Raw genomic sequence first — 25,647 nt, forward strand, 5'->3', positions numbered from 1 at the left:
AGTGATTATTTTGTTATGGGAAAGTATTCTCAAAACAACTTAAGAACAAAAGGTTTTACCACCAATGAAACTATTTTGTTCTTTCCTGTCTTCAAGTTACAAACTTTTAAAGCTGCCAACCAATATGAATTTGTCAGAGTGGCTACCTATATTTGTAAGACTCTTGAAAGAGGAAAAATAGTAAGATCATGGCCATAAAATAATCAATTTGGTCTAAAGTTGAAAACAACTGATAAGCAACTTATTCATTAGGCTTCCTACAGTTATATAATCCTATAGGAAAATCAGTCTAACATTTCATCTTTAAAAGTTTAAAAATATTTTTCTCTATTTTTTTGCTAGTTTTTAGGTACTCCACCAGTTAAGGCTGAGTATTTATTACTGTTTCCATTCACAAACCTTTTTCTCTGTACTAGTAACAGCACTGCTAATCAAAACTTATACTTAAGTTTGCTTAGCCATTGGATAAATTTGTTAGTGGAGACTGGAAAATTTGTGAAATTCTGCAAAATTCATTTTACTCTTTCCAGTATTTGCCGAAGCTAAATAAAAAATTTCAAACCACTGATGTACTAAAATATGAAACAAAACCAACAAAAAACATACTTAAGTCATTTAAGAGTATGTTTTAGATGTGTTGTTAATTATCTGGTAATAAAAAAAAAACAAAAAAGTTTCACGTTAGCAGCAAATTAACTAGATTTAAGGGTCTTGATTTTTTTTGGAAACCTTTGGAAGCCTGCATGTTCAACACTGGTGATTTTTAAAATTCTCAATGGAAATGGTGATGGCATTCACTTAACCAAGCTAGCTCAAATTACAGCGAAGTGACAGCATGAATAAAATCAAAATTGCCAGTAAATTCCTATTTTTCAGAAATCACCTCGATCTTATAAATCATAGTTTTCAACTATACTTAAAAGAAATGTGTGTATATACTTTTCATACTTCTTTACAATATTACACATTATTCACATTTATTTTTAAAAAGTCACATGGAGAAAATGTAAACTTGAAATAACATTAAATTCCACTTTACATAAATGATCTGCTTTATTTTCAAAACATTTGTACAGCTACACTTTATTACCTTACTAATGCTTTGTTAAAAGGATATGCCTTAGTCTTTAAGCTTTTAAGAATATTAGAAATAAGATTGAATTCAAGTACACAAAGTCCTTTAAACTATTCTGGAATATCAAATTTTAAATGGCACAAGTCACAATGACTAAATGAAGTTTTCCATATGTTGATGGCAAACTACAGAATCATAAAGAATGGAAAAGCCAGAAAAGTGAAATCTGAAGTATCAAATCCGTTCTGGGGAATTATCTTTAGACATCTGGCTTAGCTAAAAAAAAAAAAAAAGAAAAAAAAAGCACAATTTTTCAAGATTAGAATGTTACGTAACATGCTGGAAACAATTTATTAAGTGTTGACTAAAGCCCTAAGAAGTGTCTTTCTCAAATACAAGTAGACTGATACTCTACTCCCAAGCTGACAAAAGCCCACCCATGTTTTAATTGTAGGCTTTGAAGGACAGTAGGGGGAAAAAAACCCCAACAACTTATTAATCACATTTGGCTGCCCATTATTTAAAATTTCAACAAATTTAAGCAATTTAAATTATAAATATTCTCATTTAATAAAACACCCACACAATGACAAGAATGAGACTTTAATCAGTTTTAAGTGGAGTTTATAACACTAAGAGATAAAGGGTTGTTAACAAACACAATAACAAATGGACATCTGATTGATATGAGGCATTATCCTGTACACATTTTTTGTGTATCCTCAGTGCATAGCATTTACACACAGAGCCACTGCTGCACAGCACAAGAGTATCTGAAGAGGCTGAATCAGAGTAAGGCTGTTTAACAGACTGAAATTTTTTAGTATATATATTCTATATGAAAACAGATTGAACTTTTGAACCGGCAGGGTAGAAGGCAACTCTGCCAAACACTGCAGTTAAAGCCCCCACTTAGTGCACAGTTCCACCCCTTCCATCTGCATGCATGACACATTAACAGTATTTAAAGGTAAACGAGGCACTTTGTGGCAACCACAGCCATCGTTATGAACATATTGCACAAATTTTCTAGAACTAAACATGTAACTTGTACCCTACTTTTATTTTTTAAAGCTGAAACATTTGATGCTGCCGGTAAACTCCACTTAAGTTTATAACCTGTGCCACAGCAAAGAATGGTGATGCTATTTATTCAACTATCCTTTAATAATTATGGCAAAAAATGTTCAAGAGGAGCTACAGAGGACTTGGGATGGTACAGGGCCCAATTGTAAGCTTCCTTAAAAGTGATGCCTTCAAGTAACTTCAGACATGTAAGCGGCTGCACATCCAAAAGGTCTAAGAAAACATTCCAGAAACTCAAAGAGATTACCTACAGAGTGCATTTCAGGCGAATTGTGAATACTGTCATAAATAAGGTTTTAATTAGGACTCGGAAACTTTCAGTCATAGCAATTCTTGTCAAATTCTATGGGGATGGTAACTGAAATAAAGAAGAGTAGTATGTATAATATATATTTATATATATATAATATATATATATAATGCCATTTTTCCATTTCCAATGACTACACCATAAAATGTAAGCAAGGCTTCTCAAAAATATTGAAACATTCAAAATCAAAACCCTCATTCAGACCTTCACATTCCAAAGGAAAAATAATAACAGTGCAAAAGCCCATTATAATGTCATTATTTATGACCTGGCCCTCCATGTTACATATTGGAACAATACAAGTGTTTTAATATACTGTGCCCAAAAACTGTAACAAATAACAGTATTAATAACTATCTTCAAAACATGAATAGTTGATTTTCATTTTAGTCAACAATTTTCAGCTTTTATGAAAGACAAGATGGCATATAAATTTCAATGGTGAGATCTTAGGAATACTTGTCGCTATCCTTACCAACTTAATTTATGAGCAGTCAATCAATTCTCTATGTATCAATGTTTAAATATAAATGTGTAATTCCTAAGAACTTTAAAAATTTAAAAATTTTATTTGTTGAATGAAACTGACGAGGTATGGAAAACATGTCAACATTATTTAGTAAGAACATTTTAGATGAAGTTCTGCCTAATCTATTTACCATCAAACTCTATAAATGCTGCTCTAATAGATCCTATGCAACCTGTATTTGTAAATTAACTAGGTCAGACCACAGCTAGTGAACAATTTCAGCACCAATAAGTTATTGAAAATGAGATTTTACACCATTAAGAAATAAATTGGTTGGATATTCAAATGTTTCAAGGTCAAGGTATAATTTGAAAGACACTAAATTTCTGGGGGAAAAATTGTTTTTAATATCTTCACATTAGCTTTATAATAGTAGCTGTACTCTGCTTAAAATCATATGCAGTCTGGGCATATCAAATATATGACATTTAAGAAGTGAAACTGAAGCCCTAGTCCTAACTCAAGCACTATGAAGAAATAATTCAACACTGCACATTAAAAAAAAAAAAATCTATTCTTTCAATAGCAAATTGATAAACGCATTATGTGGGACAATTTCTACTGAAAAAGTAAATGCCTTATTTGTGCAGTGTTGAAAATTTACTGCAACTCTAATTTCCTTTTTAACACAAATAATGTCCTTTTAAATATAAACATTATATGTATTCAGTATTCAAGTAAAATTCCCTAACAGTTAATGACATTTAAAAAATGTGCAAAACTGCAAAACTCATTGTAATAGAATGTGTAAGGTCAAAAGGGTGGAACGGCTGACAGCTATTGGATTGAGTAAGTGCATCATAAATCTTTAAAGAAAAAAACTGCTTACTGTAGAATCTCAAATTGAAATTTCCTGTGCAGCATTACAAAATATTTTATATTTAATGAGAAAAAAGAAGCTTGCAGGCAGCACATGAAGCATCCACAGCAGGTATATGATTGAAAACTAGTAAATATGTGTAAGTTGTTGACTGATGTAGGTACTAATAGCATCTGACTTTTAGCACTGGCCTTGATTACACAGGAGATGGAGCAGTCATTACAATTGAGAAAACATATTTAATAAATCATTGTCAATTTTTATGTTTCAAGCCCATTCTTTGTTGATAGCCTCCACATTTATATGGTTAAGTCATTGTTGCTGTGTTTCTTATCTATGACCACATTACTTTTATATCCCTTCATTTGTGGATTTTTAAGATGTTGTGGAAGGTTCATTCCTGTACCCCAATACAGATTCACTCCCTCTAGCTGCCTTTTCTAGCACCAATATGCTTAAAAAAAAATAAAATGCACAAACAACAAGCAGTGACAGCGGCCAATTCCTCAAATATCCAGATTAATAACTGTAGCATGCTAAAGAAAGGTGCGTGTAAATAGCTGGAGATGGTATATGGTCCAGAGTCCAGCATAAAATATATTCCTTTCTGAGCATTCCCTCCATTCCCCTAACCCGAATACATGCATTAGAATGTAGCAAAACCCTTTAGAAACTCCTCCAGCCAACTGCAAACTTATCTGTTGCCACAAGTGCAAAGGGGTAGGATGTGAACCTGTATATCATCACAAAGCTCTTTAGCCACTTCAGTTGGTGACAGAACACAAAATGAGAAATTCCTACGTATACACATCAGTCTGTCTCCACTTTTTATAAAACTGGAATAAAATGGGAAAGTGCCATTTTTATTTATCCTAATTGAATTTTAAATTTAAATGTCCTTTTGACACAAAAAGGTATATACATGACACAGCTACACAACCTTTTTTCAACTGGACAACAAGTGTCAAAACCCTGTGGATGTACAGGGTGTAAAACAAGATTGGTCAGGAAAAGAGAATTGTTCCTATAACTGGTAATCTGACACAATGTCCTATTGCCATTAAAAAAAAAAGGTCCATTTTCAGTTTATTCAAGTTTGTTTTCATGTTATTTTATCCCACTTGATAAAAAAAAATTCAAACTTTAGTAATTTGTGTATGCTGATCTTCATCAAAAGGTTCATTCTCTGGATCAGAGTCAGTGGTGTCAGAATATCTATAATGATCGGGTTCATTGTCACTAACATCTGGTGTTACAGAAGTCGAACTGCTAGCCTCTGGATTTGATGGCTCCTCTACTGTTTTTGTGAAGTACAGCTTTACCTAGAGAAAAAGGAGAAAATTTAAATGGAAAACCCATAAATCTGACTAATCTTAAATTCCTTAGTCAATATATATTTTTAGCAGATTCATTGTTAAGTACTATGACAAACATGATATTTAAAAGGCAGTAACCTTTTAAATGACACCTATCTTAAGATTTCCTACATTGTCTTTCTTGCTACATGCTGAAAAGATAAACTGGGATATTAACATATTTTTTAATAAGCATAAGCTGCAAGCATTAACTAAATATACAAAAGAAATACACTGAGACTGAAGTTCATCAATAGTTCACCAATAGTTCACATAATATATTTTCAATAAAAAAATTCAATTCACAAATAGTTGAGTTCCAAAAGAATGCTGCACTTACTACCTTTCTAAAACTCAATGTATTCTCTGATACAAACACTAAACAAATACAAATACAAATACTAAACAAATACAAATACTATATTATACTATATAAAATACTAGCTCTAAACACTTGAAGGAAGAAAAGTTGTCTAAACAGTGGATCAAGAGCCTTTATAGGCTTAGCTGAAATAATTGTCAAAACAATTCTACAAGGCAGGTAGTTCCATTTTAAATGAGACGAAGCTAAGAACTAGAAAGGTCAGGAAACTTGCTGAAGGTCACCTATGTAATAGGTAGTAGATGTGGGACTTGAATCAGATCTGACTTAAAATCCCTTGCTTGTTCTATTATATCTACAGCCCTTCCCCAATTACCTACGAGTCATTATCAATTTTTCTCCTCTTACATCCAACATCTAATCCATCAGTAAATCCGTTTAGTTCTACTTTTAAAATACCATAAACAGTTCACTCTGGTACAACACAGGAGTTAGGGGTGCCAACCCCCACGTAGTAGAAAATCTGTGTGACTTTTGATGCCTCAAAAACTTAACTATAGTTGTCCCCCACTATTTGTGGAGGATTGGTTCCAGGACCCTCTGCTGGATACCAAAACCCATGAATGCTCAAGTCCCCTATGTAAAATAGCACAGAAAAATGCATACTGTTGGTCCTGTTAGTTGAATCCATGGGTGCGAAACCTGGAGATGTGGAGGGCCAACTGTACCTTTGTTGAAAAAAATCTGCATATAAGTGGACTGGTGCAGTTCCAACCCATGTCACTAAGGGGTCAACTGTACACCTAATCTGACCACTTCTCATTACTTCTCACTGCCACTACTCTAGTCCAATCAACCACTATTTCTCATCTGAACTAAACCACTGCAAAAGCCTCTTAACTAATCTCCCAGTTTCCATTCTTATCTCCTTTCTCTACTTTCCTCTGCAGTCTATATTTTAAGAGAGTGAACAGAGTGAACTTTTCAGACAAAATTCAGATTACATCTTTTCTGTGCTGAAAACACTCTCTCTTCATATTCCGACTGGTGTGCTTTAGTCAAAATGACTTCTTATCTATCACTCCTCAAATATACCAAGCTCATTCCTGTCTCAGAGCGTCTGCATCTGCTCTTCCCTCTTTACCCATATATTTGTATAGCTCACTCATTTCACTTAGGCCTCTAATTAAATGTCACCTGCTTGGAGAGGCCGTCTCTAATCATCCAGGTAAAAAATACACCAAGATCATTCTCTATCCCACCTCTGCTTTATTTTTCATAGCACTTACCATTATATGATACTGTATTTATTTACTGGTAATTAAAAGCTTTTATTTGTAATAATAAATATAAACCTCTTGCAACATTAAAATAGAAAACAATAAAACTAGAAGTCACACTTTAAAAGCTAGGGACTGAGGAATATGCAGACTTAAAGAAAGTAAATGGAAACCTGTTGATTCTAAAAGACACTTCAACAGGTTTTAGAAACCTGTTGATTCTAAAAGAAATATAAGCTCTAAAGGTACTTAATATTGGATCTATTTTCGTTTAAAACATATAGCCCTCCCCTTTATTTTTATTATTGCAATGTTCTTATACTTACAAGCTACGGTTAGGTTATGTTATAAAAATGGAATGAAGCAAAAAAGAGAATTTTTAAAAAGAGAAAGAAGGAGGGTATGGTGAAAGTAAAGGGGAGGGAATCAAGTAGAGTAAGAAATAGGAAAGGGAAAGAAAAAAATGTCAAACCTACATTTAGGAATCTTCCTAAGTCAGATTTTTAAACCTGGAGAATTCTTACCTACACATAGAAAAAAACACACACACACACACACACACACACACACACACTCTCCCTCTCTCCCCTCTCCCCTCTCCCCTCTCCCTCTCTCCCTCTCTCTCTCTCTCTCAAATAATTCCATAACAGGAGGAAAGATTTTTAGAAAGGCAATAACAGGGGAGGATGATCAAAGAATGCCGTTCAGACCACATGATATCGAAGCTAAGGCTAGAATATGAGATGGGTACCCATGGGAAGGATACAGGAAAGGATGAGGGTGGAGAGGTAAAGGGAGAAGGAAAAGAATGGGAAAGACCAGAGGCAGAAGAGCTTAGCATTTTGAAGAAATGAAGAAAGACCAGTATGGGTTCATCTCCAGGAACAGGGAGAGAATGTGGCTAGAGCTGACGTAGGAAGTAGGCCTGTGCTAAATTATGCAAGTTCTTGCAGGTCGTATTAAAAACCACAATATCTTTAAAAACTGTCAATAGGAGTGACACAATCAAGTCTATTTGCAAGATGACTTTGAGGGGCTGAGAATAAATTGGAGGGGTGTAAGAGTAAAACTACTGAGAACATTCCGTGTGACTCATTCCCAAATGATTTAATTCTCTTCTACCTTCCCCCCCCCATTTCTATTTCATATCCTACTTATTTAACTCCCCTCCCCAACGTCTGCCCCAAATCTTACCAAACAACAACAAAGAATAAAGAAAGGAAAATGCTGTTTTCATGACTTATATCCTGGATTTCGTTAGAAACTTTCAGATTGCTGCTACATAAGTATTACTTGTAAATAATGCTTAATTTAAAAATTAGTCAAGTCCTTCATCAGCTATGTACCTAGAATAACACACACACACACACAGCCACCCACCAACTCCTCAAGATGTTTTAAACTGACCTTAAAATTTGGAGAAAAATATCGATTGGCCTTGTCTTTATTTGCTTTGTCGAGATCATTTTTTGTTAAAGTGAGTACTAGATATTCCTTGTCGTTATCTGCACGCTCTATACTGCAAATACTATCAATTTCTTGATCACATAGACTTCCATTTTCTACTTTTTCTGAGGTTTCCTCTGGTCCTGGTATGAAGAATGTATTCACCCAAAAATGAAACATTTTGTCCTAAAAAAATAAAAATGACATATTTTTAATTTTTTTAAAAAGAAAATACGTTACCTGTATTCAACATTTGCCACAAGAAGTCAAAAAAATAAGCCACGTGTCATTTCATATTTTAAATAAACATAAACACAAGGACTAGTACTTGGCAATATGTGGGTTATCTGTTACATCTAATTTACGCATGATTTTTCTTTTATTCAAATTTTAAACCAAAAATATAATTCCACAAGTTCTAAGATAACTTACTTTTGTTTTAAAACCTTAATTAAAATATCTCCTTTCTGGACTAATATTAGCTTTGAAAAATGTTGAGTTTATATGTATGTGTGTATTTAAAAAGTCAGAAAATGGATTTAATTTTCTCTATGTTTCAAGAAGTTACCTATTAACAAAATTTACTTTAACAAAAGTTCTTGAAATGTCAGTACAACTTCGTGATGAAGCAAGGCAAATGTATTTTTACTCTTGCAGTAATACAAACATTAAGTGGCTCTAGTTTCTTAAATGCCAATGTATGTTTGAAAACATTCATAATAAAATATGGTGGGGGGGGAAGAAGGTAAGTAATTGACTTTTTTCTTGTTATAGATGTCCATTTTTAAAAATCACTTATTAAATAATATGAGGTCTTGTTAACCAAAAACAATGGAAGTTCGTAACTTCAAACCTTTCTTGACCAAAAAAGAAAACGTTCTCTCTTAATTAATGGACTTTGGTTAGTATAGATCATTTGACAATAATGTATAGCCCTATGACATCTTATCTGGTGCCGATACTGCCATTTAAATCTTTTAATTTATCTTCAAGTTATATTTTTTCCCCCAGGAAGATGGTAAAACCCTTAAATATCTTATATCTTAAATGTCTTTATATCTTTTAAGAGTACCTACCTATCAAAGCAATCTTATATGTATCTTTTAAAAAATATTTAATTTTAATTATTTTAGCAAAGACACTGAATTAGTAACCACACACATATTTTACTTAGAGTCAGAAGAAAGTAAGTTAATATTTAAATTTCTAAAAATGTGGCTTCTGTATATATACATATTATACTAAAACTGTTGTTTAAATCATAGTAAACATTTATAAAAGGGCAAAAAAAAATCACATAAAATGGAAATATATGCAAAGTAATCCAAGATACACAAATATATTATAAATACTTAATCTAATCTTCAGTTTTTACATGTGTTAATGTAATATACAGATGGTAACAACTGAAATGATAAGAATTAGTACACTCCTAAAGGTACAGGGAAATAGTGATTTAAGTGCCTGTTTTAAAGAGCAAAATATAAATTTTTATGTGTACCAATCTTACAATGAATAGGAGAGAAAAAAAACTACTCACCTCAATTTTACAACATTTGCTAACATGTCTTAGATTACTCAAAAATAATTTTTCAAAGTTACTGAGATATATTAGGTTGGTGCAAAAGTAATTGCGGTTTTTGCAATTAAATTTTTACCACAATTACTTTAAACCACAATTACTTTTGTACCAACCTAATATTTATACAGACCAGGTAGGAAATGGAGGGGAAAAATCAGTTTAAAATTTTGTGATTTTCCAGCTATTTGAATTCTAAATAAAGGGAATCATGTTGCTTCTAATAAGTCAAAGTAAAGTTTAAAATTTTTGTAGTAAATGAAACTTCCTCCCCTTTTCTTTCAAAACTAAAAGCTAAAGATCAATACTATTACTGAGAATGTCTAAAGACTGGCAATACGCTATTACTATGCTTAATGAGGCAGTGACAATATACCAGAACTAGTGTTTTTACTCATTACCACCTATAAATTTTGTACCTTAGGTTCACCTTAAATGTTCACTTCATATTTTAAAACAAGATAGTTTTGTTTCGAAATGAGCCCTTGCGTTCTCTAAATATAGATCAGTTAAGAAGCAAACCTCACTAACTTTTCTAAACCTGCGTATTTAAATACCACATTTTTTCATTCTTTATTACTTCCTCTTCATACCTATTTCTCTCCTAGCTAAAAATCAAAATACTCAGTAAATTTAAGGCAACTAAATATAGAATGACCCAGTTGCAAGAAACATAAACCAAAACGGGGGAAAGTGGTTTGTGTCATTACACAAGACTATGAAACAGAGCTTATTTATACATATAGACCAAAGCTTTTTGAAACTTATGTCCCATGCCAACTTCTCAGTTAATTAATCATCCCTTCTAAGAGAATTATAACTGATTTCATTGGGTATGTATACAATATTTAAAATTTTTACAAAATTTCTTTGCATAACCTAAGTTAAGGAAAATTCATCTCAAATTAACAGTGCTATATGGCCTTTTCTTTCTTATCGGATTATTTACCATTATGATGGCTCCTAAATGCCACAGTAAGCAAAGCATGTACAAATTTAACAGAAAAAATAATTATATAATTAGGTATCAGTCTTAAAATAAAACATACCTTTTAATCACTACTTACAGATTGATTTCTGCCTAACCAAATGCCTTAAGTAAAAGATCTGAGATTACGATGAAAGGTATGGCTATTTTGGATATTTTTCCCAATAAAAGTAAAGTGCAAACCTTTTTCATCATCTTGTTCTGTTTGTGGAAGAACTCTACTTTGATGTCACCACACACAGGCAACGGCTGAGGGAACTCAAAGTACATGAACTTGTCTTCTCGTCGTGTGGGTCCTGAATTGGAGGAATATATCTTCACCTTTAGCTGGCAGACCACAAAATGAGGATCTGCATGGTTAAATACATATAAGTATCATTTCACAGGAAATGCCTTTGACTGTCAAACTGTCAAAAACTATTTTATGATTAATATTAGCAATACATACAAAACAGTAATTCTGCTTTTGTAACCCTGATCTAAAACAAATCAACGGAAATAAATTAGGTCAAAAATACAATCAATACAAGATATTCCCTAATTTGAACCTTCAACATAAGGTTCTACTACTGGTATGAAAGTCAATTCTATTTCATAAATAGTAAGTCCCAAGATTAGACTTCCAGCATTATAATAACATAAAAACTTTATCATTAAAATGAAGTTAAAATCTAATATAAATTATTTTAAGCATTAAAATGCTACAATAATTTTCTGGCACGTCTATGAACTGCCTAAAAGGTAACTTTTTAAAACAGTTATTTGCTGCAGTGTTTTAAAGTCTCTACCATGTAACAAAATACACAAAATACAAATCATTACATGTTCACAAGAGGAAAGACATATAATCCTATAACAAAACAACAGTAAATTTCATAAATGTAAGTCTCAATATTTATAAAAATATTACCATCATTCATTTTACCTATAGCTCACATTTTATTTTTAAAGATACATAAAGCCACCATGATGAGAAACAGGAAGAGACTTGAAATGTCTGCAAAGAAATGTGACAGACATCAAGTACAAACTGTAGCACACCTCCCTCTCTCTAAAATACACTCCATATTCATTCATAAGTATTTTAGCTTTGGCCTATGTTTGTTTTAAAATAACCAGTGAAATATGACCTCTCAAAATATATCATGCTTATATATATTAGCAGTGCAACTAAAATGTAGTGTGAAAAGGGAAGGATTATATTGCTTTTTAAATCTACTCAAATACATTTATACTTAATGACATTAATGATGGAAATTAGTTTAAGACATGAATGTTAAGATCCTAGGACTTTAAAAACTTTATCTAAATAACTGGACAAAATATAATTCATTTGTAGTACACTTAATTCAAAAACAGAAGTTCATTAAAAAGAAAGTGACTAAGCTTAGGAAGGTTAGAAGTGGGTCTTGAAGGTAACATGCCAAGATAATCAAGAAATAAAAAGAAGCTTGCATAAAGTGCTTGAGAAATATATATATATGTATGTATATATATATATACACACACATACACACATATGTATACATACATACATACACACACAGAGACATAAAATTCTCAGCACCAAAAGGCATCAGCCTTAAAGATGAAAAAAAAAGTATCACATTCTTTATCAATGTGACCCACAACTGAGAACAAGGCAAAAAGCTTATCCAAGCTAAATTAATTTTCCAGTTTATATAAACATCTATTGGCTCATCTATGCAATATCTGAAACAATCAATAATTACATAATAAATAGTGGGTTTGATAAAAGCATGTGGGGCTATTCTAATATGGATTTGTGAGACATTTATCATGAGAAAAAGATTCCTTAAAAAAGGGAAATATGACACTAACAATCTGTCAATAATTTTCACTTCCTTGTTAGATTCAAAGAACAATGAGCCATTTTACATGATAAAGATTATATGAGATTGAATATTTTACCAGGAAGTCTAGCTTGAAAAAACACACAAGGTATGATTTCAAAGTTATGATAAAAATCAACCAGAATGAAAATGCTTTCTAACCTTATTAATTCAAACTGCACTAATTCAGATTCTGATAATCCTGACTTTAGAACTTTAAAAAGCAAATTAACTATATAAGCCAGATTCAGTTTAACTACATCTAAAATATGTATCTACAAAAATTTTAGAATTATATAAATAATCCACAAACCAATTACAAATCATTGTTACTTAGAATTTCCCTCAAAAATTAAACTAAAAAGTTTTAATAAAAATAAGTGGAAAAGATTTCCTCAAATCACTAAAGAAAATAATTCTCTTTACAATATGAATTTCACATTTTAGATCTACAAAAAAAGTCCAACATTAGTATAGTTCTGTTGACTTCTAGATACAATTCTGATATATAGTAATATCATTTGATACAATTGACTATGCTCTAAATATTGATAACTAGTAAAAAAAATCAGAATTAAATTTTCTTGAATATATGTATATTGAGAGTATTGACAGAAAATCAGTTATCATCTTTTATTAACATTCTTAACTCTTTAAGATGTACAGAATATAGTAACTTTTCCTTTATTTAGAAACACCAAGACAATAATCAAATAAGAAAAAAGTTAACTCCTGACAACTTTGCAGAAGACACAATTTTCACAAGTTTTTCTTTCTTCCCTGATACTATCTTATTTCTCCTGAAACCACACTGTTGCAACTCCCCTTGTTCCAGTCCTCACCCTGCTTCCCTCTGAGGTGTTCCATCCTACAGCCCCACATCACATTTACATGAAAGGCTTAACTACTATGTCTCTTTCCTGATTCTTCCCCAAATAGCTGATGTATCTCTCATCTCAAGATTCAAATCCATACTTTCAAGTACTCACTGAATATCTTTATGTAAACAGCTCACCTTCAACTGATTTAAAACATGTTTAAACCAAAATATCAACATTCATGTCTCTAAGACGCAGATACACTTTTCTTTCCTTTCTTCTGTAAATTATTCACCTGACCAGTATCAGGTGACAAAAGTTCGACAAAATCTTCAGCTATAAATGGCAAAATCTCACCCCATTTGCCCTAGCAAAGCACATGTGAATTAGAGCAAGTCACATAACTGGTTTCCTTTCCACCATTTTTTTCCTCTTGTAAACATCACTTGCTATACCACTTGACTTAAAACACAGCTTAAGCCTCCAGTATTATTACTGGCACCACACTCTTTGGCAAGTCTGATATCCCCATTCAGGGTCCTCTAACAGTCAACCACACATTCCATTCCTGTCCTATTCTCTGTCTCTAGATTTCTTGTCCTTCTGTTGTACTTCAATTCAAGTTATTTCTCATTGGCTGTAATACTTCCTTCAGTTATAATGCCAGTCTAAACTGTGTTCAGTAAAGAGTTGACACTATTTGACAACCCCTAAAACTTTTTCTGGATCATTTATAATTTATATATACAACCCCCCATTATATATTACTTATAAACGGCTTCACTACATACCGTTTCCCCAAAAATAAGACCTAGCTGGATCATCAGCTCTAATGCGTCTTTTGGAGCAAAAATTAACATAAGACCCAGTCTTATTTTAATGTAATATAAGACCGGGTCTAATATAATATAATCAAATACCGGGTCTTATATTAATTTTTGCTCCAAAAGATGCATTAGAGCTGATGGTCCGGCTAGGTCTTATTTTCGGGGAAATACCGTAGTATTAAATCACAGTGCATTGAAAACTCGTAAAGCTTGAAAGATTTCAGTAGTCAGTTTAACTATAATACTGAGACCAATACAAAAACAAAAAAACCACAACATTTAAATGTAGGCAAGCAGACCAACAGATGAGATTTTTACTAGTGAAAAAAATTATACAAAATAAGATCACTGAAATGAACGATTGTTCTCTTTCCCTAATATGTTATACCTTTCTTATGGCTCTTATACTGACATCTATACTACAGGAAGAGCATGAGTTTTTTTCTTCCTTTTTCTTCTCCTCTATGAATCTGTTAAGTTCCTACGTCAATCACCTCTGACAGCCTAGTGCCTTGCACTCAGCAGTTTTTAAAATTGTACTGAGATGACAAAAGCATCAATGAGGTCTCTCAGAAGCCTTTAACATGCTACATTAATAAAACTGTGGTCTTTGATAAAGTTGCCTTGCTCTAAGAATACAGGAAATATCTGATGAAGGTGACCACACTTATCTGACAAAGATAACATCAAATAATTAATTTCCTAGATATAAATTAAATTAAGGATAGAAATTGTTTTAAATCACACCAATATTTTCAAGAAGCAATACTTAAAGCTAAAAACAAAAACCACGAATGAATTGTAGAATATCACTGAGATGTTATTAGAGGTGTTAAAAGAAATAATGCAGTAGTATCTTATCTAGAGTCTACAAAATTGCACTCTAAATACTCGGATCTAAATCTCGGTTTTCTCTAATACTTCACACTTTGACTCAGCTCTATTTAGTCAATATATTTCAGCTTGTTGCCATGTCTTATCATTTTTCCTTTGCTCTTTATTGCCCTTGTCACTATTATTATCAGTATCTGTCTTCCTAAGATATGAAGAAATTCACCTCCACCCCAGTAAACTGATGATACCTACTGCTACTCTCAAGCTGGATCTGATGGGACAGATTTTTTAGTCATCTGCTCAGACTTTAGGCTGTATTTGGTCATTGCAATACAGATTCACACCCCCCCCCCCCCATAAATACAATTTGGCTTTAAAGACATTAAAACCCATTGCTCTTGGTTTCCTTAGCCCAATGGACTGAACAACTGAGCTAATTAATTAGTTTGGATGCTTCAGAAATACATACACTACTGCATAAATTTACATGTGGTAAATATCATTCTACATTTTTATATAAACTTCTAAGTACGTTAAGGAAGGTGTTCCAATACATGGAAGAATGAGAATTTAGAGCACTTACTGCAAGTTCCGCCACTGAACATTGGAATAGTTTCAAACATCATCTTGTGAAACAACAGTGCCACTGGTCTATAATCCAGATGATTCTTTAACAGGTAGCTATAATAATACACATAGCGCCTCTGGCTGGGAATAGTTACTCCCTGGTGGACAGAAAAAAAAGAAAAGAAAAAAGAAAAGCCAAATTCAAAAGAAAAGTTCCATTATAGTTATTTCACTAAATTGTTATGGTAAGTGGGTTGTAGTCACTGAAGAACATATATACATTAGATATTTGACTTTAAATGATTAATATTTTAATCCAGCTCGATAATAGGGTAAATCAGAGTAACATCAATACAAAGGAAAATATCAAAATAACTTTTGTCCCTTAAAATACAATGATCGTAACACCGTAACACCCCCATTTGGTCAATGCTCACAACCATGCTCTGATCCATGAACCCAATAAGCAAAGGCCACTACATATCCAAAGTAACTGTCAAAGGCCTCTGCACTACACCCGTACACACAGGTTCCCCACAAGGATTTATGGGCTCAGTTCCTCACAAACTTAGTTACCTATCTTCCAGGCAAAAGCAAATCAGAATCAGCAAACCAGATAAAGGTATACTGCCTTTAAAAGGTAAAAAGAGCAGCAGCAAAAAGTAATGCTGGCCTTAGAGCCCAACAAAAACAGGAGTATGTGGTTAACATAAATGTATGAAATAGATTAACACAGGTACTTGGAAATGTCCCTGATCTACATATTATACATGTGTTTGTTGAAGAAATCGGGAAATAGGTAATGTTTTTTAGAAAATTTAAGTATTACAAAAGCTAAAAATATATATATAATTCATGTAGTATCCAAAAGGTGACTTATCTAAAGAAAAAAATCTTAGGTGTGCAGCAATGCATTCACTAACAATAGTGAATAAATGAATGAGGTTTTAGGCCATTTATCTAAGGTTTCTTTCCTATTATACAATGTGACTTTAGGAAAATTCAAGCATTTAACCCAGAAATATAAGGTAAATAAAAACATTAAGAAGTCTGACAGTTAAAAGTGACTTCCAAAAACTTAAAGTATACTCAAGAGAAAAAAGAACTTGCAATATTTCTCTTTAAGTTAGTATTGGAATCTAAATCTCCCAGTGTGTTAAAAACTCTGAACACAAATACTTTTCTTCCCTCTAATGAAAAGTACATTTATGTTAATTTAAAGACAGGTATGTTGAATGACAGGTATGTACGTATTCACTGTAGTATTCTCTTAAAGGTTAGCATAAATTTTATTACAGACAACTGAAAATATATAAAATGTCAAAAAATGGCCATTTCAAATCAGGACAAGTGCTTTAAGATTTTGGTTATGGTGCAAAGCCCATACATAAAATCAGAAGACTTGGATTTGAATGCTGACAGTTAAAACACAAACTCTGATTTGTTTCCTCAGGAAAATGAAAACAATAAGATGTACCCTACTTTCTTCAGAATATTCTTGTAAGGATTAAACACTAAATGAAGTTACACAAAACATGCTGAAACTACAAAATATTACACAAATCCTAATATTTTAGAAATTCTACCCATATTTAAGGTATCATTTTGTAATTGCAAGAATTTTAGTTGTGTATTTTCTTAAAGAAATAGTGTGAAGTAATATTACTTTGAAGAGCTGCTACAAAAATTAATGTAAAATTTATTAATTTGAAAATATCTTAAAGTTTAAAAAGTATTTATACTTAAAATAGTTTACATTATTTAATGCCACTTTAGCCAAGAACTTATCATTCATACCATCAAGATAAAATACTTGGAACTGCACAATAGGTTGGGGGAAAATAGCAGACGAAAGACGGGTGGAAGGGAATCTTTTTTGAGTCATGTAAATTTAATATCTAGTCTAAAAATTAAATAAAATTAAATACAATTTTTGAAGATTTAAACCAATCTAAGAAGACCAAGTTATTTTGGGAGGTTTAATTAAATTACAGATATTTTTCTCTTTATCTCCATTCTTTGCATAAGTTTGTATGCAATAATTAAAAAGTTCTCAAGTAGCAAATGACGGGTAGCGTATCTATAATGTAGATGTTTTTGCACCCAGTTAATCCTTACCAGTAAGAACTAGGTAAATGTGTAGAGTAAGAATATATAAATCTACTAGTTGTCAACACTGGATAAATAATTTATATGTAAGTACAAGCTGAACCAAAATTACTGACACAATTCAAAGAAAAACTCTGAGAAGGCACAACTGTAAATTTCATTCATTTTTTATTTGACTATACTATGCATAATTAGGCTTCTGTATTCTAACTTTGCAATTCTTATCTACTTGTTAGCTTCCAAGACCTCAATGTGTCCAGATTAAGAGAAATATAGTAGGAAAGTCCAAACGTGTATAGACCAGAGAGGAGAACCATGTGTCCTCCTCACTCTTTTCTTATCTCTCATAGCCACGATGTATACTTATTAACATTTGGTTAATAATATAATGAATCATGCTGTAATCTAGGATTTGAAATAAAATGAATAAAACTTCCACACTAAATTCACAATGAATTTGTAATACTTCAAATAACCCATTTCCTGCATGCATAAACGGAAAACAATGATTTATGTGCATGTTTTACCTATAACATCTTGAATATGAAGATTTAATTTTAAATATGTATCTTTTTAAAAACCTAAGTTATGTACATTTTACTCATCTTCAAAAATTTGTTTTATGCATTATGAAAAGAGGGCTGACCTTTAAAGTTCTTGAAAATTAAAAACACATTTTCAAAATTTCCATGTTTCATTTCAATTAAGACTAGTAAAAATCTGTTTTATTTTCTAACCAAGAACTTTTAAGCTAAACTGGTCTATAACTATATCCCAAAAGTATATAGTTCAACTCTCTTCTACTAATCACTCTCCTTTTCCACTCTAATTGTGAAGAAAATGACTTATATTCTTAACCTTTTTTCCTCAACTATAACTTTCAGAACATTCTAATTTTAGCTAAACTTAGCATTCTTCAGGTCGATTTAGCACCACATTCCTGGCCATCATCTCAAAAGGCAGCCACTGCTTCTTCAATTCCCTTATGTTCACAGACCAGGAGGGAGGACTCAGGAGGAGAGAGTGGGCCCTCCATATCCACGAATACAGAACCAGAGATCCAGAAGCCTGACTAAGGGACTTGAGCATCTGCAGATTTCAGTATCCACGGGGATTCCTGCAACCAATCCCCCAGGGATACCAGGGACAACTGTATTTGGTGTTCCTCCTTCTATCCCTTCCATCCCACTTTTTCACTGCCTTTACTCTCACCTATTCCAAATCTTGATGATTCCATAACTCTTCTGGTATGCACTTATTAAACTCTTGACTACAATGATTTTAGCACTTTGTTCAGCCCACCTTTCTATCTGGTCTCAGACATAATCCTCAGTGAATTCAGCTCCTACCTTACTTGGGAACCCTGAGGTCATCCAATGTGAGCACTCTCCAAATTTTCTTCTCCCCTCTTAAAATCTTTTCATTCCTGATTATTTTGTAAAAGTACCTCTTCATATTCACATAAGTTCCATTTTGGCAAGCACTCTATTAATTATCTCCTTTCTGGCATTTGCCTTTATTCTCTCCTCCTAATAATCAGCTCAGGTAACCCTTAACCTTTACTCAAAACACAGCAATAATTCAAAGACCCAAATCCCACATTCTCCCCATATCTTGTATTTCTCTCAAACTATCATCCTCTTTCTCTATCTAAACTCTTGAGAAGAAACCTCTACTCTTTAACCCATAGAAATCTGTTATTATGAGGCTTTCTTAATGGTTAATCAGTGATCATTTCCTACTGTTTTCCTATTCCCATCCTGGCTTTTTTTGGCTGCCATTTTGAAAATTCCCTGCGTCTGTCATAGGATATACTCTCTAAAGCTTTTCTCCTGTCCTTACCGGCTGCCTCTTGTTTTCTTTTCCCTAAATATAGGCATATCTCAAAAATTTGATCTTAGCTGTCCCTTCTTTATGCCAATCCTAACTACTGCAGTAGTATAATTATCAATTTCAAGCATTAACTTCAAAACCTGTGTCTCTCAATATGACTTATTCCCAACTCACAGTCCAGAATTTCCAACACTTTGCTGGACATTTCTAGCTGGAAATCGCAGAAGCACTTAAAACACATGTCCAAAAATTGAAGCTTTCATACTCTTGCATAGACCAACTTCTTTCTGTAAATGATATTCACTATTTTCTTCAGCACCTGATCCCAAAACTTCTTCTAACATCACTGCCACTGCTGCTTATTGAACCCTCATCTCAATTCTCTGCATCGCTCTAAATGCTTACATAAATGTGTAATTTAATACTCATAAAGTGAGTATTATTGGCAATACTACTTAGACAAGATGAGGTCATACATCTTATAAGTAATGACACTGGATTTCAACATAGCACTCCAACTCGAGTTTGCAAACACTATACTGTTCTGCCATCTTCTTCCTGCTATAGTGAAACAGATAGTCTGAGAGACAGTGGTGACATATATAGGGTTATAGAAAAGAGAAGTGAGGGAACCCCAGCAATATGGCAACGATCTAGACAGAGTGGAAGCAGAGATTGGTCTATCAGTGAGCACATAACTATCTGGCATACACACACTACACCCAAAATAGAAGGCAAACAAGAGGTTAAGCTTATTTAAAATATTCGTATCTGATTCCTACACATCTATTCAGATGCTAAAATCCAGATTTTTGATTCTGAAATACATTAACTCTCAAAATATGAGTTTTGGTTTTCTGTGGCTATTCTAGTTCAGTCACCTCCTGCAATTTTGTAATAGCCAACTGATGATCAGTCTTTGATTTATCTATTCTCCAATCTTTTATTTATACCACTCTTCGATTAATTTTACAAAAATAAATCATATTACCAATTAATTCAAAATGTTAAAGGTTTCCCTGTGTCTACCCAAATAAGAACAAATTTTTCACACATGGTAATTCCATTACAACATAAAAACACAGCCCAACCTCTTTTACCACTCTCTCTCTTTATTTATTTTTTTATTGGGGAATATTGGGGAACATTGTGTTTCTCCAGGGCCCATCAGCTCCAAGTCGTACTCCTTCAATCTAGTTGTGGAGGGCACAGCTCAGCTCCAAGTCCAGTCTAAGTTTTCAATCTTAGTTGCAGGCGGCGCAGCCCACCATTCCACATGGGAATTGAACTGGCAACCCTGTTGAGAACTTGCCGTTCTAACCAACTGAGCCATCTGGCTGCCCCTCCGTAAGCTCAGCAACGGCTCATTGTCTTCTATCTAGTTGTGGAGGGCGCAGTTCACTGGCCCACATGGGAATCAAACCGGCTACCCTGTTGTTCAGAGCTCATGCTCTAACCAACTGAGCCATCCCGCCACCCCTTTTATCACTCTTAACTCTCACAACTTCCTTGTGTGTACTCTTGCTTTTGGCAGAACTGAAGTATTTAATTTCCCCCATACTGTACTTTCTGGTTTTTTAAATATACTATCTTATTGGATATAAGGTAGAAGGACTACGCAAGGAGTCACCTGGGAAGTTTTACATATTTTCTAACACCTGGATGAATTCAGATAATATAATTATTTGAAGCTTCCAGGTTTGATAGGAGCCACCTGAAATGCAATTCAGACCAGGTAGTGGGGGGGTCCTAAACATTTTCATTCTTAGATGGTCTATTCAGATTTTGTATATCATCTAGAAGCATTTATGATAATTTTTTCAGTGAAAATTGCTCTCTTCCCATTGAAATTTTCAAACTCATTAGCATAGACTTAAATATAATTTTTAATTTTACCTCTAAACTGTAGTTATATCTCCTTTCTCAAATTTAACGTCTAGTATTTGTTTTCCCTCTTCACTTTTTTTCCTTTGATTGGCTTTAGAAGAGATACATTGATTTTATTGGCATTGTCGATGTGTTCAGATTTATTAGTTGAAATGGTTTACTGTTTATTAATTTACATATTTATATTTTTATCTTAATACTTCTCTCCTAATTATATTAATAATCTCTAATATGTATCTGTATTTCCTCATTAACCCAAAATTATTTAAATGATTTTAAATTTCCAAATGGTTGATTCAGTTTGGTTAAACTTTAAAAAATAAAAAAAAAGAAATAATCTCGGGGCAGCCAGATGGCTCAGTTGGTTAGAGCACGAGCTCTTAACATGAAGGTCACTGGTTCGATTCCCAAATGGGCCAGTGGGAAACAACGGCTTGAGCTTAGATCTGAGCCGTTGGTGGCGGCCAGCTGGCTCAGTGGTTAGAGCCCGGTGCTCATAACACCAATGTCGCCGGTTCGAGTCCCACATGGGCCAGTGAGCTACTCCCTCCAACTAGATTGAAAAAAAAAACAACTTGACTTGGAACTGAGCTGCGCTCCCCCAACCCCCACCCGCCACAACTAGACTGAAAAACAACAACTTAACATCCTGGGAAAACACACAGTTCCCCAATTACAAACAAAACAAAACAAAACAAAACAAAACTCTAGTTCTATTGAATTGTAACCAAGGAATGGGGTTTATATATTTCTACTAGGAGGTGAGATTATCTTTGTGGTTGGCCTAGTGAATTATTAATCTTGGTAACTGTTTTATGGGTGACAAAAAAACAACAACAACAAAAATTTTATGGGCTACATTTTTATTATATTAATCAAGCTATTTATATATCTTATTGTGTGCCTTCTTGATGTTAAAGTGTATTAAAGATTTCTACTATAGCTGCTTTTCTATCAGTATTTCCTTCATTTCTTCTAGCTTTTGCTTAATATATTTTGATGCTATGTTTAGCACATAAGAGTTCTTAATTTCTAAGTCTTCATTGTGGCGTGGACCCTCTATTAATATAAAGTGACATTCTTGATCCAGTTTTATGCATTTTGGCTGTGACTGTACTCCAATACTGATATCCTGTCATCTGCTTTGGAATTTACATTTAATTGATGTATCTTTAATGAACTATTTATTTTTTTAACCTGAGTTATTTTATGCAAATCTCTTGTATATGATTAATCTCTTAAAAAACAGAGACTTAAAAGTACAGGTTGTGCACATCTTTCAAACCTACAATACTGCCATAATATTACCAGACCAGAATACCACCCAGATACCACAGCACAAGATATGTAATGTTTTGTTCATATTCTGTGTATCAATACTCTCAGATCATCTTCTCTACGATGAATTCACAATCTAGATTCCTCAGTAAAGAAGTAATTTTCTATTTCAGTAGACTTTTCAATGGCACTTCTAAACTTAGAAATAATGTAGATGTTTTAACATAATAGTGTTTGCTTGAAGCTTGGAAATTTGTTTTTCAGAATGATCACAGTAAAATTATTACAGTAAAGTAATTCAACAAATGAAGAAATATGGCTCTGAAGAATGGCTATTATTAAGATGACAGCATATAACAGTAGTTATTGTATCTTAAGCTACATGCCAAACATTTTACATATATCCCAACTACAATTTTACAAGATAGATATACTCATCTCTATTTTAAGGACAAGAAAACAGTCCCAGTGCATATAACTATCCTGTTAAAAACCATAACCTGAACCTAAGTGTGAATCTGATTCTAAAACTTTTTAGTCCCATGTCCTGAATTTACTAATACCATCCCTACTAACTACGTCTAAAATTAAGACCTCTTTGAGCTCTTATTTTTCCTATCTATGAAGAATATCCGAAGTGGAGTACTATAGAACTTCAATTCCATGAAACTAATTAAAGTAATGTACTAAATAGTGGTGCATGAACCACAGAATCCTTGAAAATAATACGAAGCAGACAACTGGTATTTTTCTCTCTACACAGCAGCCTTTCCCCTTTGGGAAGCTATCAAGCTCCCTGTGGTTTGGGAGTGGGGGTGGGGTTCCTTCAGCTTCAGATGTATGCCCCAAGCCTCTGGCCAGAATGGTTAAGGGATGAGTACATACCCTAATCCAGGTAAATCAGGCCCTAATCGAGGCATTTTTGAGCAGACTGTAGCTCTCTTCCCACCGCAATTGCTAACGCAGTCAGAATGTAAACCTGGAGCTACTAGGAGTCATACTTTGCCATTACATTAGAGAGCCTGTCTGAAAATAAAGTATATAGAGAGCAAAGAAGAGTTGAGATTCTTGACATCGGTTAATCACCTAGATTCAGGCCAGAGCTTTTTTAGTGTTACATAAACCAACAAATGTCTCCTTTTGTTTAAGCTACTTTGAGGTGGGTTTCTGTGACTTGAACTGAAAGAGTTCTAATACATTATAATACAACTGCTTGTCCCTCCCCACCCCCTTCGAGTTTCTACTTTGGGAATCAAAATAATAAAGAAAAATAATTTGGACAGGAGAATATAGTACAGGAGAAAGAATACTGGATTTGAGGTTAGGAGGTGTGGTTTTGAGTTATTACAGAGATCAAATGACCGAGGACAACTTGATTTTTGCAAATCTGTTTTATCATTCACATTAGAACGAGTCTGAATTTAACAATTACTAAGGTCCTTCAACGTATAAAATATCTTACAATTTTATGAATATATAAATTGGATAACAGGCTTACATACCATGTATTAGATAAACAATTTAGCCCAGGAGAATTAATGTTAGAAAAAATAAAAATGTTATATTGTTTTTTAAAGTTGAAAAAGAGCATAATTATAGCTTCTTTTGTTTTAAGTGAAGAAAATGAGAAAATTTCATTAGGTAACCACATGGGAAAATTTAGTAGTAAATAGACTAGAAAAAAATAACCTGATAACCTGATTATATATAAAAGGACATGAAAATTTATTCCTCAGAGAAACCAGAAAGTCCATCTTCTTGGGATCACATAACATTAGTATTTATTATTACTAGAAGACTTAAGTCTTCATTAATGATAAGCTAATGAACTCACAGAGATCATAATATATAGCAACTTTATCTGTAATAATTGCTTTGGGAAAAAAAATCAAAAGCTCAAGTGTTTTTCCTAAAAGTTTAATCAAAAAAATAAATGTTAATGATTACATTACCTGCCACCATCTAGAAGGGGGAAGGCAAGGGAAAGAGAGAGGGATAAAAAAGATTCTGGGTAAGTTTGTCACATAATAAAAGCTTGCCTTTTGAAATTCAGAAAATTTGGGAATCTTTTCAAAATACATACTTACCAGCACTCACAGGATGTCTTAACTCTTTATTCATAGTTTACAATAAATATTGAATTATGGATTATAATTCTGAAACATTAAGTGCAAATGCAGACTGAGAGGCATAGGACTAGATGGGAACCATGCCCAGGAGTTGCCCTGTAACCACACTTTCTTGTGGGGGTGGGGGTGGGGGTCAAGAAACTTTTGACAGCTTGTTTGGGAATAATTTGCCACATGCTCAAAAAGCAAAAGGATAAACTATGCAAAAGAAGCATGACATAGTTGCATTCATATAAATTACTGAATAAAAGATAGGAGTCTTCCTTCCCTCAAGAAGTTAATCCCACTCTCAGAAAACATTTTTCTTTATAGGAGGTATTAGTTGTACTTTGACTTTTACAAGACATTCAAAACCTGAAATATTATTTGGGCATTACTAACACAATGGCACATTTTACGGTAAGCTGGAACCCACCACTCTGCCACCTAATTTGCACCAAGTCTGCCGAGGAAATGTGTAGACTGCTAGATTATTCTGAGCAAGTCTCTGCAAAGTCTACGAATTCTTCACCAAAACATGACAACTGGCTCCTTTTTCTTCAAAACAAAGGGGAGAGGGAGAAAGAGGGTGATGGAGAGGAGAAAGATGAGGGAGAGGAAGAGGGGGAGAGGGAGGGGAAAAGAAAGGAGGGAGAGAAGAAACATTTTGCTCCTACATAAATGTCCAAAGAATACAATTTTCTTCAGCTTCTTAATGTTTCTCTATAATTAAAATTAATGAT

General features: G+C 33.2%; 1 protein-coding gene across 2 annotated transcripts in view; it reads right to left on the reverse strand.

Moving 5' to 3' along the window:
• Nucleotides 1–1,394: 1,394 nt before the first annotated feature.
• Nucleotides 1,395–25,647, reverse strand: part of PTEN (phosphatase and tensin homolog) — an 83,545-nt gene continuing 59,292 nt past the window's right edge. For both annotated transcript variants that reach the window (XM_033129773.1, XM_033129772.1), the window contains 4 exons: nucleotides 15,706–15,847; nucleotides 10,974–11,140; nucleotides 8,185–8,409; nucleotides 1,395–5,142 (listed from right to left, as the gene is read on the reverse strand). In XM_033129773.1, the coding sequence (XP_032985664.1) occupies nucleotides 4,957–5,142; nucleotides 8,185–8,409; nucleotides 10,974–11,140; nucleotides 15,706–15,847 (720 nt within the window). In that variant the 3' untranslated portion in view covers nucleotides 1,395–4,956. The remainder of the gene's footprint in view (nucleotides 5,143–8,184; nucleotides 8,410–10,973; nucleotides 11,141–15,705; nucleotides 15,848–25,647) is intronic.

This window comes from Rhinolophus ferrumequinum, chromosome 16, assembly GCF_004115265.2.
Source record: "Rhinolophus ferrumequinum isolate MPI-CBG mRhiFer1 chromosome 16, mRhiFer1_v1.p, whole genome shotgun sequence".
NCBI lineage: Eukaryota > Metazoa > Chordata > Mammalia > Chiroptera > Rhinolophidae > Rhinolophus > Rhinolophus ferrumequinum.